The 16,252-nt window shown below is 37.7% G+C and overlaps 1 protein-coding gene across 1 annotated transcript in view; it reads right to left on the bottom strand.

Annotated features, from left to right (window-relative positions):
- LOC108697232 (V-set and immunoglobulin domain-containing protein 10-like 2) overlaps window positions 1-16,252 on the bottom strand; it is an 82,419-nt gene that overhangs the window by 10,279 nt on the left and 55,888 nt on the right. Inside the window, exons 7-9 of the mRNA XM_041571310.1 lie at window positions 13,674-13,925; window positions 11,158-11,448; window positions 6,220-6,537 (exon numbers count right to left, since the gene is read on the bottom strand). Coding sequence (XP_041427244.1) covers window positions 6,220-6,537; window positions 11,158-11,448; window positions 13,674-13,925 — 861 coding nt within the window. The remainder of the gene's footprint in view (window positions 1-6,219; window positions 6,538-11,157; window positions 11,449-13,673; window positions 13,926-16,252) is intronic.

Raw genomic sequence — 16,252 nt, 5'->3', positions numbered from 1 at the left:
TGCAACTTGTCTCTACATCATACCCAAACACTTTAATAAGTGTTGCCCAAACACTTTTATAAGTTTAGTTTACATAGGGTGCTAGGCCTGTGCTGGGAGTGGCTTGCACATGGCTAAAGGTAAGTGTTGGGAGCCCCTGAAAGCATTTTCTTGCAGAGGGCACCTGGTTGGTCCTAGTTTTGCCATTGCAGGTGTGGCAGAAAAAGTGATACATAGTACCACAAGTACAGAGGTATTTCTTAGTTCCTTATTTGCTGTATAACGTGCTAAATGTGACCCAAGTTTGAGAGTTATAAAGTAATAGAGGCTAAATATTATACATACAGAATGTATATAAAAGTCCTGCTTTTTATTGTTACTTAATATATCTGATCTGTTCACATCTTTATATTTTAAAACATTAGCCATTTGCTTTTTTTTTTGCCCAGTCTAACCATCTTTATCTCTGGCTATTTATTTCATGTGCATAAAAAAATTTATACTGAGGGCTACTGTAAAAAAGCGTGTGAAAACTAGGGATGCACCGAATCCAGGATTCGGGTCGGGATTCAGCCAGGATTCGGCCTTTTTCAGCAGGATTCGGCCGAATCTTTCTGCCTGGCCAAACCCGAATCCTAATTTGCATATGCAAATTAGGGGCGGGGAGGGAAATTGCGTGACTTTTTGTCACAAAACAAGGAAGTAAAAAATGTTTTCCCCTTGCCACCCCTAATTTGTATATGCAAATTAGGATTCAGTTCGGTATTCGCCAAATCTTTCATAAAAAATTCTGGGGTTCGGCCGAATCCAAAATAGTGGATTTAGTGCATCCCTAGAAACCAACAAGGATAATGTCAATTCTAAGGGAGTTGTATAAATGTGATTTCTATTGCTTGAGTAGTAAACAAACCTCTTTACAACTTCATAATTGAACTAGATTTTCTCTGAGATTTCTAAGTATATACTAAATTAATATTAATAACTGCATATGTAATTGAGTGTAATTTGTTGTTTTCAACCCTAGTTACATACTGTAAATCACCAGAAACAGAATCAGAACAGAAAAGAGAAAAAGCCCTTCCATAAAACAAATTTGGCATGAGCTTCAAATGTTAAAAAATGTGTAAACAAGATCTTTTAAACAGTTACAACTTGTAAACATAATCCCACTTTATAAATCTAGAAAAACGCCCGATTTTTGTCTTTTTTATGACTTTTTTGAATACTGGATATGATGTGACTGACAAAAATGTTGAGGATGTAGCATTAGCTTATTATTAGCAGTCACAACCTGCCAAAATAGACTAAAATAGACAAAAGGGGTAACAAAGAGAAACTTTTACATTTCGATAAATAAACGGATTAACGATTGTTCAACTGAGAGAAAATACACCTGACGAAATGGCACAAAAGTTCTCTAGCACTGAGGTTTTTCACTGTTCACTAGCAAAGTGTGTTATTCAACTTAGTAAATATGCGATGCTGCTGCGAATTGTCATTTTGGCGAATTTTCACCAAAATAAACACAATTCGCCCTTTAGTAAATGTGCCTTCAAGTATGGAGATCCAAAATATGGAAAAATCCCTGATTCTGGATAACCTATACAGGTCCTATACCTGTATAACCCCCCCTCCCCCCAAAAAAAAAGAAAATAGCAAAGAACAGCAACAGTATAAGCCAGTGAAGCCACACTGAATTCAAATTTAGAGAAGTGGTAGGGTGTACAATTGGAGACAGATATACCAAAGTACAATTTTGGCATGCCTGTTCAAGATAAATCTTTTAAAGTCTCTCAAGCTAGTAGTGCTGTAAATGAGCCTTGATCATTTTTATTTCTGCAAAGCAATTAGATATAACCATGTGCTCTGGAAATGACTCCTAATGCAACACAAAAACATACCATGGAGCTCCTAACCCGGTGATCCCCAACCAGTGACTCATGTGCAACATGTTGCTTACCAACCCAAAGTAAGTGCTTATTTTTGAATTACTGGCTTGGAGGCAAGTTTTGGCATGTTCCTTTCTTTGTCTTTTGCTCCTTTATATATTTGGAACCCACTGAGATCTGAATGTCTGCATAGTGGATTAGCCACATGCCATACACAAAATAAATCTTAGATTAGCATATTGTGTCATCCTGACAACACTGTAGCATTAATTTGCATTATGTATAGACACAGTTAATTGGTATATTGGTGTACACTGTTTGATCCAGCCCTCAATATAGATGAGATATAAAGCACATTTAAAGAGATATACTGGAAATAATGTCAGTGGAAAAGAAAACATTTCTTAGATCTGTATTGTAATGTCATAAACAATATAACCACAGTGTTTATCCTTGTTTGTAATATATAACAGCATTCTCCACCCCCCAAAAAGAATATGTGTTCACCGAACAAAACATCCAGAACTACACCCAAGCTTCTAACTTTATACTCCGCTGAAAACTAACGAAATACTACTGACAAATGTCGGTGTGAAAATATTTACCGCCGCAATGTGGTTTTTAAAAACTTAACAATATGCTTTAATGGAAAGGTTTGTGTATTATTGGGGTGTCTGCATGCAATCAAATAGTTATAAGACACAGGCAAAATGGGAGAATTACCAGTACAGTGGGACAGTGCAGTAACAGGGCTAGCGTTTACTCCATGTCAGGTAACACATAGCAGACAATAACCAGGGCAGGAAAGTTGCTCCAGGGTTCAAAGTCAAAGAAAACTTTAATAGCTAGTATACAGACAACATGGCTCCAGCTAGTACAGATATCAAGAGTGTCTCTGAGGTAGGTAGGTATTCCCACAGGGACCAGCATCAATAGGCACAGCCTACTTGTTCATAAAGAATCATGTGCAGAAGTCGTTTTAACATGGAAACTATAGTCCTGACTGCAAAACTTTTCAGCGCAATTGCATCCGATTTGTGCCAACTCAGATGTATCAGCATTAGAAGCATCTCCACCCCGTGGGCACAATTATGCTGGAATTATGCGGAACAAACACTGTGGTAGAGGAAGAGTCATGGGGTTATGGTAACTAGGGATGTATGGTATGGGAAATCTTTACTCACAACTCTGAGAAACTACTCCCCATGCAGGGTGGGTGAGCACTAGAAATACAAGGCAGTGGAAAGGAGCAGGCACACAAAAAGTACTATAGAACATATTAAGGATGTATGATAACTGTTACTGGTAAAGGAAGACTATACCATATACTGTATAACATTAGAGTTCTATAAGTAATTCACAGGCTTAATACCTTGTGTTATAGTATATATAATGGAAAACCTAGGAAATCAATGTTTTTTAACATTACTTTAATATGTCAAAATTAATTTTTCTGCTTGTAATTTTTTAAGCAAGTGAAATAGGCAATCATCTGACAAAGTATGGCTTTACTTCCTCAAACGTTATCTTGTTTCTACACACTCTGTGGCCCTACTTTGCTCTGTATGCTTTGAAAAAGAAATACTTTGCAATATAATTAACAAATGCAACGCATTAAGACCTGACAATTTTAACTGCTTACAAGCCAGCAAACCTGGAACCCTCTATGTATATTTGGCAGAGACTGGGAAACAGTCAGTTCAATGCCTCCACATAACACCTCAAGGGGGTAATGTGTATAAAATGCATATAGATTGGCAGCAATTAAGATCTTTATGTAACAGGGGATCCTTTATAGGCTCTGGCGGCCTACCCTGTAGCTTGGGTGCCAAAACCAGGTTTTCGTTAGGTCTTCCTTCTTTCCCAGATGTTCCTTGGGGCTCCCAACAAGCTTTAGGCACTTGTCCTGCCTCCAAGCTAATCTGATCGATATCTATGCCTGTAAGCGGACTGGATGAGATCACAGGCAGAGGAATCTAAGGCACAGTGGAAGATTGGCCTGCATTCTCCCCTTGGACAAACCTGACCTTTTTCTGAAGTCCTTTGCTTGTCCAGACCGAGTCTCTTATATATATATATCAGGGGTGCCAGAGGTCCCAGCAAACACCTTCATGCCAGTAGGGTTCTCCACGGTTGTCTTCTCTTGGCTCCAGGCCTCATGACCCACCACTTTGTTCTTGAAACATCTGCCATAAAATTTTCTGTGCAGGGGTAAACCTTATCCAGTGCAGGTCTACGGGTAAAAGTAAAGTCTGTATATATGTGACCACTCTTACCACACCGGTAAAATTTACGTTCTTAGTCTCAGTTGGGGTGCTGGCTCTTTGAAACTTTTGAGCTTTTTACTCCTTCAACACTTTCCAAAGTTCTTCTTTCGAACTGCTTAGAAACAGCAGTGGACTGCCCTTGGATAGAAACTCCTTTTTACACTCAATTAAGCATCAGGCTCACCCCTACTCTCTACATCAAATCAACATATGCAGGATGTACTGTATCTTATTTTGGAAATGTGCTTCCCATGGCAACAAGGTCACTATTCAAAGTCCCTCTTTTCAAAGAATCCACTGCACCATGGCTTGTTAGCAGCCTCAGACCTCTCTCCAACCTTACAAGATAAGCAGATAAATCTTCATTCTCTTACTTAAATAAAGAGTGAAAGTGATGCAGCATTTCTTTAGTATTCTCTACAGGGCAAATTGCACCTCCCCCTCCTGTTAGCAGAAAACTGATCCAACATCTAAGTTCAGTTTTCACTCTGCTGCACATGGGCTTCCTGAACCAGACTGATGAAGCCGAAGAAGATGAGGATGGCAGACTTTTACAGTAGCACCCAGAGCAAGTGCAGTTTTTAACAAACAAGAGTACCAGCCCAGGGCACCTGGTAAGGTTTTTCATGGTCTATTTCTCCAGGGCTTTCTATGTGAATATTTGGCAGGACCCACAGCAGAATTTCGTGACTTTTGGATGGTAAAAAACCTTGATATAGATGTGATAAATGAATCCTTCTTTCACTTTTTAATTAAAATCTCATCAGTGCCTCCAAAATGTAACCCTTGTGCGGCAGACTCCCTTAAAATAAGATCACACTCCCTTAGACCTGACATTTTTACCTGCTGGCAAACATGGAACCCTCTGTGGAAATTTAGGAAAGACTTTGAAACTGGGATTTTAAAGCACAGTTCATTCGCCTAATAGGCATTGATGGAAACACCTCGACCAGGAAATAAAATACCCAGATATTTGCAGCAATATTCAACTTTATTTTATTTTTATAGCATTTAAGAAAAATGCTTTAGGCATCTAAGTACAATCAAACACTCCTGCAATTGCCATATGTGGGGGTCTGTTTGACTCACTATATAACACAACACAGTCCTTTGAATATAATAGTCCCACCATTATCTTCTGGCCAAGTCATGAGATAACTGTCTGCACTCCTGGACAGTCCTTTCTGGTTGAGATTTGCAACAAACCCAAACTTTCTCAGGGTCCTTTTTCTTTCTCATATGTACCAAGTGCTCCCAACAAATTTCAGTTGCACTTGTCCTGCCTCCCTGCCAATTAGATCACTCCTCTCTCTGTAACCAGGGCAGATTATGTCACAGGTAGAGGAAACTAAGGCACAGAACCTGTTTGGCCTGAAAGAAATGCAGGCAAAACTAGAGGAAGAATTATTTGATCTCCTACATAATTGATTTTTAAGGCTTGAATGCCCCAGTATGTTCAATATTTTTGACTAGTAACAAATGACATCAGATGGGAGTTAGCCAATATGTAAATAAATTGTAGAAAATAAATATATCATATGATGACACATAAATATTATCTTAAATATTTTGTGAAGATTATAAGCCATAAATATAATAACACTTGATAACTATATCTACCAATGGAACAGAGCACTGTATATATAGAACAATGAGAATTGTTGTAATTAGCCAGGTGTAACCCAACTCTATTTCTACATTACATCTAGAACTAAGGTGGTCGCATTTGCATCAATGCTTATCTTCCAAGCTGCTCAAGCCTATAACAGTTTGTAAAATTATGTTGTTGTCAATTTAAAATGTCTACTTCATTATTAATATGTTTGCTTTTAAAATTTACCATAAACAATGGTGCTCTGTAAGCTACTGTAATCATGCAAGAATTGAGTTCTCTTTGTTATGGGTGTTATCGCCAGAATGGTTTCCCACATGTATCTGGATCCAATTATTTTCCTCAGTTCTGTAATTAAACTTCCACCACTCATTTTCTCATTTAACAGATTCATACACACTTCATAGTTTTGTAAACATGACTCATGAAATATAATCCAAAATTTAGGAAAATAGTTGTTACCATTATGTACCTGGTGTTTTCACCTCAGAAGGAAATCCTGTAGTCTTATGGTTTAATGCCAGTATCCTGAAGGCATAAATATTAGCTGGGTGTAATCCTCCTAGTTTGTGTCCACGTATATCAGGTTCTATATCTTTAGCCACAGTTTCCCAGGATACAGTCTGTGCTAACCTCTTAGGGCCAGGGAAAGATCGAATGCTGGTCTGTCTCTGAACCATGAAGCTTGTTAGGTCACCAAGTCCCTTGGTCAACCATTCCAAGTCCACCTCTGTCCTCTTTTGGCTGTAAATTATTTTGTTGATTGTCACATTGGGTGGAGCAGGATATTCTGTCAATAAAATTGCAAATTATTGTTAAGTCATTTATGAAGATGTTTTTATTTTAGATATTATTTTATCTATCTATCTATCTATCTATCTCTCTGTTTGTGAATGAGTAAAAATACAAAAACACTATAAACACAAGCATACATTTTAAAATGTAATTTAGTTTGTTAACAGGGGCTGTCTATTTTGACTAACCTGAGGCACCATAACATTGCATACCCCGCATATACCCAGTAGTTTTCCTTAAGATGTGCTGCATTTCTGCTGACCATGACATCTGTCCAACAGGGTTTCAGCTGTGCCAAATGCATTTGGACACAATGTAAAATGTCCACATGGGTTTTTGCAGTATTTGTACGGCCTCTTCAGTGTATTCAGCATGTAACCCACATAGTGACTATTGCCCTTTGACATGTTGAGCTGGTGTCTAATGTGACTGTTGGCATTGTGTAAATAGCCCAAATAACATAACATTTTGGCTGGCGGCAGGGGCTTGCTACCAATATTATATGCAAAAACCCAGATATTTTGAAAACAAGAATTTGAGGAATAAAATGTATTCTATATGTTACCTTATTATCTTTGTGATACAAAAAAAGCTCATTGGGTTTTGTTTGCAGGGGCCTAAGCATCATATTTTGAGGTTTCTACATTACATATCATTTAGATTATGTGAGATAAAATTCTTCAGAAGACTAATTGCATTTAATGATATTTTTGACCAAATTTTAAATAAACAGGGGAAGAAGTGCAAAAACACTAAAGGGTCCCCCCACAAGAATACAGCTCTTGTAAACTCAGACAGCATTGTGTTCACTGGAGCAGCCTCAGAAGCTCTGAGAGAGCAGAGCTCAAAGACCTGCAGCAATTCTGCAACAGAAGGAGGCAGTGTGACAGAGCTCATAAATGACCTAGGTTGTCTATCTGTCTTAAGCTGGCCATAGAAGCAAAGATCTGATCGTACGAATCGAGGATTCGTACGATTTTCGAACCGTGTCTGGAGAGTCCCGACATTTTTTGTCCGGCGGAGATCGGTCGTTTGGTCGATCGGACAGGTTAGAAAATTTCTGTCGGCTGCCGATAATATCTCTGCGTGTATTGCCGATCGTACGATTTTCAGTGGGAGACTGTCACTAGCTTTGGTTGGACATAGATATCGTACGATTGCTGTCAGGGGCAGAACATTGCTGATCTGTTCTTTAACTAATCTGACTGGTAAGACTTTGATCTGAATGGTTAGTGGCGGGTCGGGAGATGGGAAAGTCCGATCGTACGATGATTCCCACGATCGGATCTTTGCATCTATGGCCAGCTTTAGAGCATGCTGTAGACAGGAAAGGCCCAATTTAGATTTGATAGGGTAATGCATAAAATAGCGAGTGAGGCAGTTTAGAAGCCAATCAACAGAATTGATCAGACTTTTGCAGAATAGTGAAAGCAAATTTATCTTTGGTTACTAAGGATTGCACTGGGGCTAAATGTGCTGTGTGGTTTTTTTTTTTTGGAGAAGCTGTAGTGTCAGTCATGAAAAATGTATATGCATTATATTGGGGAGTCTCTGCATTTCACATAGTTTAAGAAGTCCTACTCATGTCGGTAATTAGTATCAAACTATTCAGAAGACCTGTATACATATTTATGATACTATGAGTTATAGTAAATGTGTACATATACATCTGTGTATCAAAACATTCAATAAGCCCATAGTATTTGTATTTTTGTTTTCTCTTTCTGCATTAGAGCATGTGAGAGAGATTGTAGGGAGTTCATTATGTACATAGACATGTTTACTCATTTACCCAAAATCACTTCTTTCCAAATACATATGATATTGGTTGGCTGCAGTGTTTGTAGTAACTTTTTATTAAGCTCTTTATTTCAGCATTACAGAAGCCATATATTTTTTGATACCTCATTAACTATGCGGTATCACTTCATTCAGGAGATGTCATAAATAAACTGCTAGAACGCCATCTTTTGTACTAAAGGCCAGTGAGCGAAAATATGCTGTACCTTGCAATGTTTTAGGTGATCTCTGGAAATTTCAAAGATTAGCAAGATTTTTGCTAGAAGTACATATTCATACATTTTGAGCTGTTTTGAACCTTTAATTTGTTAAATAATTAAAATTGTGAAAGGTAAAACACGTTTCATGCCTTAACAATCAATGTCATGTCCCACACCACATTGAGGTGTAGGGTGGCTAGTGGGAGCAGCAACGCAATGGGCACCTGATTATCACATCACAAAGTTACTCCCTCAACCAGCCAAGGAGTAGAAATGATAGAAAATCAAACTAGAGGTAAGCAGGTAGATGAAGCATGTGCCCTCCTCCCTTGTGCCCCTTCTGCCTTTGCCTAGTGGCAGTTTGGATTTCAGATTCAAGAATGTAAAAAAAAATAAAATCTAAAAATAAAAGCAGCGGTCGATAGAAACCACATCCTTTGTGCTCCCTATGGAATATCTACTTGTTCATCAAATATTTGCAGTATGTGTATTTAAAGGCATATTTATCTGATTTTACTTTATCATGATCTCAGTTTCTCAAATATATGTGACATTTGTATTGATGTTAGGGGATTGGCAATGTATAAAACACATTTGTTTTGTTTTCAGGGAAAACCATAATGAAGTATTCATTTGGGTTCTTAACATAATTCATACATCACCATATAACTGGGTAATAATATGAGTTTATGGCATCAGATTAGTCAGAAGGCTTATGATATGCTTGTTAATGAAGTTTCATCTTGGAACTCGAGTATTCTCCTAGAACGCAAAAGTAAAACTCTTGATTCGGAAATGTTATAAAAACCACTTACTTTAGCATTGATTTGTGTTTGCAACTTTATTTACTAAAACATATAGCCCATTTAAAATTGTTTGATCATACCCACTTTTCAGAATACCTTTTGAATTTATATTTAGGATCATTTATATTAGTGTGAGATAACATGATGTAAGTTTTCAATTATTGGAATATTTTGCAACAACCTTACAAACGTGGAGGCTTATTTATTGAACATTGAAGTTTAGTGGTTGTAGAGGTTTTAGAATCCATTACTAAACTCACAAACTCTAAAACCAGGATTGTCATTGAATATATTAAAAGATCTGAATATAAAAAGTATGAATAAATAAATAGCTGAACAATCCGAAAAAAATTTACAAACACCTCTAAAAATTTAAGTTTTTCAGAATGAAAAAATCCAAAAACCTCTAACATTCCGATTGGATTAAAAATGGTCCAATAGGATCAACACTGCTCCCACTGACTTATATAGTACCTCAACAACTTTTGCCTGGCAACATTTTGCCTTAGAGTTTTATGTGGTTTTTACACTCAATAAATATCTAATTTTTAGAAACATAGGAAAACCATTCATTCTTCAAGATTTGTGGGGAAAAACAAAATACAATTATTTGTAAATGTGCCCTTAAGAGGAAAAAAACTCATCTCTAAAACCAACAAAAAAACAACAGGGAACAATTCAAATAAGGATACAAAACTTCAAAAACCTTGTTTTCGTACATTTTTTTGTACAATTTTAAAGGGATCCTGTCATGGGAAAACATGTTTTTTTCAAAACGCATCAGTTAATAGGGCTACGCCAGCAGAATTCCATTTCTCAAAAGAGCAAACAGATTTTTTTATATTCAATTTTGAAATCTAACATGGTGCTAGACATTTTGTCAATGTAACTGAATGTGTCTCAGTGGGACATGGGTTTTTACTCTTGAGTGTTGTTCTTAGATCTACCAGGCAGCTGTTATCTTGTGTTTAGGGTTGCCACCTTTTCTGGAAAAAAATACCGGCCTTCCTATATATTTATCTTTTTTCCCTATTAATAACATTGGGATCAACCATCATTTTTACCGGCCAGGCCGGTAAAATACCGGCCAGGTGGCAAACCTACTTGTGTCACATGACTTGGGGCAGCTGGGAAATTGACAAAATGTCTAGCCCCATGTCAGATTTCAAAATTGAATAAAAAAAATCAGTTTGCTCTTTTGAGAAATGTATTTCAGTGCAGAATTCTGCTGGAGCAGCACTATTAACTGATTAATTTTGAAAACATTTTTTTTCCCATGACAGTATCCCTTTAAATAAATGGGTCTCCAAAAAAACACTAAAAACCACAAAGCAAAAAAATTATTTTTTTGAAGGGAAGATGAACAGCTCCCATTGACTTCTACATGACCTCAGCAGCTTTTAGAAGGTGTATTTTTGTATTAGAGTTTTTATTGTTTTTTACACATAAATTATTAAAATCATGGATTTAAGTAATATGAGCGAAAACCCAAGTTTTAGCTCTAAAGAGTATGATTTATGGTAACAAAAAAAAATTACAAACATAAATCGACCCCTAAGTAATATTGTGAAATAGGGCAAAGCAGCTACTGAAATATATTTGGATTTCACAGTTTTCAAACTATATATAGGGCTTGCTTTGAATACTGAGAATTGGAGGATTTAAGCAAGCAGATTAGATTTCTCTAGGTGGCCTGACTGAGAAACATATATTATGGGAAGGTTGTTTTTTTAAAGCAAGTTTGGATTAAGACATCCATTCCCCACTACACTGGAGCTGTGAATAACATTGTTAAATAGTTCCACTTACGTTTTACTTGAAGTGTTATGCCAATTGAGGAGTTTCCAACCGCATTAAAAGCTGAACAGCGATACTGCCCACTGTCTACTTTATAAACTGTTTCATGGATGGTTAAATTGTACCACCCATTTTCCTTCACCATGCCATACTTCTGCAAATCAGATGTTATTTTGATGTTCTTGTTATTGTACCAAATGATTTCTGATGTTAGGTTAGATGGTTGTAGATAGCACATTAGGTTGATGTCATTTCCTTCAAGTACAGATGTATTGCTCTCAGAAGAATTCAGTGCCGGAACCTCTGTATAAAGCAGATTATAGATTAAGAATATGGTTATTATATCAGAAAACAAAAGTACTGTATCTTGCTATTAAATACTGTATAAAATGTTTGGTTATACTTCTGTGTGACGTGTATTTTTCAGTTTTAACATTTTTGAATAAAACACCATTCTTAGAAATTATTATTTTCTCAAATATCACACAGTTTCTATTTTGTCTGTTTTACTATTTATGGGCTGTATATGTCTGTCCTCACTAAACTGGGCCCCTTATGAACTACCAGTAAGAAAACACTTATGCTGAAGTCACAATTGCTCAGCCTCCTGGCTTTCCTCTCAGTTCTTTAGATTCTCAGTCATTTGGTTAAATACTTTGCTCCTTACAGTGGGACACAGCACCTACAGTCCCTTTGGAAATCCCTAACAAGGACAGGTAGCCTTCCTGGTGCGTCCTGCTCAGAGAGACCTTCCTAAGCTTTCCACTATAATTGAATACCTTTCCAAATGACACCCTTCCAGTAGAAAGTGAGATTCAATATGTGAGCATGACTTAAGGAACAGAGTGATTGGCCTGCCTCAAGGACCTGATAGTTAAAGTCCATCAACAGAGAAAATAGTCTCTGCTTAGCAACACCTTCAGTGGAGCTTCCATCTCCCACTATGGATATATTTGAAGCAAAACTTGCTATTCCCCATATTCCTGTGGTTACTTTATCACAATATATATACATGCACACAGGGAGGCCCATTTATCAAAGGTCCAATTTAGAATTCATGTGAATTTTTTTTAACTTTAATAAATTCGAATATACTCGAAATCCGATTGGTAGGTTATTTAAGAGAAAATGTAATATCTATAAGTCGAACAAATATTACCGACCCAAAAACTTGAATCCAATCCGAATCGAAGTCAACTAAACTTGAATTGAGATTTTTCTCCAAAAAAACTCGAATGTCAGGAAGTTAAAAGTTTATAAGCTGTGTTATGTTTTGCGACTCCAGACTATTTTTCTTTAATGGAAGAGGGGGCAAAATGGCTCTTTTGATAGTAAAGGTTGCTGACCCCTGCTCTAAGCTTTCTACTGCACATCCCAATAATTGTAGTGTCCAAGATCATTTTTATGCATAAAGATCTTTTCTTTAGTTTTTCCAACTTGTAGGTGACAAATCTAATTGCAGATTATTTGCTATGGGCAAGATCGCTGGTGTTGTTTTTCTTCACTACATACTCCATAAGCTGACAAGAATTTAGAAGAAATACTGCCAGTACTCAATGCGTTAGGGAACATCAGATAGTCAGATAGTCTAGATATGGTTCCAATAATGAACACTCCCATGCAGTTACAACATTATTAATGCTTTTTTCTTATAAGCTGTTACATTTTTATATATCAAAACAATGTTCCAAACACATCAGCTCATGGACCAAATGGACCAAGAGCGTACAAGTGGTCACACATGGTATGGATACCTTTCTATTTTTGACCTCTCAATCTGCTGATGATGCAGCCAAAAGTGCCCGTCATTGCATGTGAATGCAGTGAAATGGCCAGAATTATTAAGAGAATCATGTGATCATGTTTTCATGGGATTCAATATGGAGGCTATACTAGGTGCATTATAGGCAGCCCTTTAAGGGCAATGGGCTGGCAGAAATATCAGGGGGCAGTTTAGTTGCAAGAGAGTATTGCAGCATGTGTAGAAATAATCTTACTGCACATAATACTAGTTATAGGAACATGTCAGTGTCACTTAAAATGTGCTGTACAAACATGTAAGTTTATGTGCATGTTTAAAAAGTCCACTTGGCTTGGAATACAGTAAACATACCATTATTACAATGTTTGGAACTATTGAAAAATAACAACATAAGAACAGTTTAAGCCTTATTTACAAATGCTACTGCAATTGTGAATCTCTAAAATGGACACAAGATTTATAAAAAGGTATTTGCACCCATACACATTTCAAGCACTTCTGAGTACTTGCGGCAACTCCAATGCACTTGCCCAGTCTGCACTGATGGACTGTATACTGTAATATATACTGTAAACTAGGGAATTATGTAATTACCACCAGCCTGGAGGTGATGGTAATTCAAGGGTCAACATAGCATGTTGAGTCAAAGGCCTTAAATGGCTTGTGCCTAAGAGCTTAATGTCAATGGCACAGGACAAAAAGCATCTCAGAATGCAGAAGTATGATTGGTGCTCTACCTTTCCTGTTGAATATTGCAATTTCTTACCAAGCCTAATATTGCACTCCTTTGTTTCTTTGCTCAGCGGGTGGCGAGCTCTACAGGTAAATAATTTTCCATTATATGATGTATTGGATTTGAAAACATATATGTTGGATGATTCCTTGGAGTCTCCAATTTGTTTATTGTTCCAATCAAGCATGACGAGGGGAAGACCTCCCAGCCATTCACATGTCAGCATGACAAACTCATTTAGTTTTGTTGCTACTGCTGAGCAATTTGGGCCTCCGTCCGGAATAGCTAATGCATGGAAACAAAAGCAAAAATAAGCAATTTAAAGACCCCTAGCAGTTTGAAATGTATTTCATCTATATGGCTAAAATAAAAATACACAGCAACTGTATATGCAAGATGAAATGAAATCAATGAAAAGGCAAATTATCACAATAAAACTAAGGTTTTTAGATGTGCATGAGATCATGCCTTATTTTTTTACCATCTTATCCATTTAATGAGACAATATAAAAAGCAGTTTGTTTAGAAAAAAAATGTAAACTATAAATAAATTTAAAGCACTTCTTAAGACAAATGTGTTATCTTATATGAAATGGAGCCACTAGCCATCAAGATTAGAAGAGACCCTAATATAGAAGGCCTGGATGATGGGGAAACTAAAAAAACAAGATATTTTTATATGCCAGCAGCATGTTGGTCCATTTAGTTGACCCAGTCACCTCTCTCCTAAGGTTACTGCAGGTGGTAGTCCAATATGGAAACTATTTGGGTCTTAGGCTGAATTTGGAAAAGTATACCACCGTCTCCGTTGATGAGCTATCCTCTCCACCCACCCAAGATTTCCTTCCATTGCAATGGACCCACTCCTATAAATACGGTATTATAGGCAAAAAAATAGTGCAAAAAGACTTAATCAGATACATAACCTGGACCCGATGCTACAGAGATAGACAAACACAGCTACCAGGGCTAATCTCTCTTTACCCATAGCTGGAAAAGTCAATTTAGTTAAAATGATCTTTTAGTCAAAATGTATATATAAGTTCCATAATGCCCCAGTATACCTACCACAGAAATAGTTAAAAAAAATTGATGAAATAACTACAGCATTTATATGGGATGGACAGACACCCAGAATCAGCCTTTCCACTGTGCAATCCCTGACAACAAAAAGACGCTTAGTCCTTCCAAACTTATTGCTCTGCTATCATGCCTTTCAATTGGTTTACTAACACTGGTGGTTAACACCAAGTACCAAATGCTGCTTTAATGAACACTGTCATGAGAATTTTCGAGATATGCCTTAAACAACCTTATCCTCTGTCTAATGTTTGGTCCCATGGTATGCCCCTATGGGGAAATACAGAACTTCCACAACTAGAGATAGTTTATGGCCTTCTCAGCGAGTTAAATATCTAAGAAAGTGGTGGAAGGGGTGCAGCTTAAATCATTCCAAGATCTTAAAGCTATCACACATCAACTACTAACCCACTTGCCTTACAGATATATCTAGATGCGGCACACTTTTAAGGCCCAGTTTCCAGTTAGACATTTCCCAGTGTTGATATATGGATATATTTATGTAAATATGTATATTTAGTCTCCTATACAAATGTACATAAGTATTTTTGGTTATATGGGTTCTTTAATGAAAGCGATAGCTCAATCAAAAAATACATTTATTTACAAAAGCTATTGACACATAGCTACAGAAATAATACACATACAAAACAAGTTTCATAAAACGTATATCTGATATTTACAAAAAAATGTACAAATATATACTGTATATGTTACATCCAGGGCCGGAACTAGGGGTAGGCAGAGTAGGCACGTTCCTAGGGCACAAAGCTGGGGGGGGGTCGCCAGGCACGTACCTCTCTGTCACTTACCCCAAGTCCGGTCCCCTCTCTCCCCAACTGCCGCTGGCATTTTCTTTAACTATTGCGCTCCTGCGCATGCGCACAATCCATTTTTGTGCACGCACAAGCTAGTTCCGATGGCGCGCACGAGAGAGCTCCATTGTGCGCATTGGCGCACGAGCGCCAATAGGGGCATGTGCGGGCGCGAACGTCAATTCGCCTGCGTGATCTAAGCCGGCGCCGGGGACAGACAGGCTGCCTAGGGTGCCTGGCTGGCCTGGCCCGGCACTGGTTACATCTAAATCCACTGCCTCCTGATTGGCATCTATGTTCTCATTCCAGGAACCCCCAAAACCCTCTGATTAACTTGGCCTATTGTATTAATCTAAAGACTGACTATAGACACATGTGTCAGGTTCTGATTGGTCAGTGAACATTAAGTTAATTTTAGGAAGTTGGTCAAGGATATCTGAGGCAGTCCATTGAAGAAAAACGAACAATGGAAGGTGTGAAATTGAGTTTGAGTGGAAAGGTACTTGATTTATAATTACCCTTGGGCAAAGGAAGCTGGGCCCAGACCTGCTCCCTTGATCGGCCACAAACCTAAAGAAAAAATTGATGTGGCCAGCATTCGTGCATGCGTGCCGGGGGGGGGGGGACATGGTAGTTTGCAAGTAGGGAGGGGGCCCCTTTGTTCCACAGCCCGGATGGGCCCCCAATGCTCCAGTCTGACCCTGATATATGTTATTT

This window comes from Xenopus laevis, chromosome 7S, assembly GCF_017654675.1.
Source record: "Xenopus laevis strain J_2021 chromosome 7S, Xenopus_laevis_v10.1, whole genome shotgun sequence".
Lineage (NCBI taxonomy): Eukaryota > Metazoa > Chordata > Amphibia > Anura > Pipidae > Xenopus > Xenopus laevis.
Note: the sequence above shows the minus strand (reverse complement) of the source record. Positions and strands in the feature narration are given on the sequence as shown.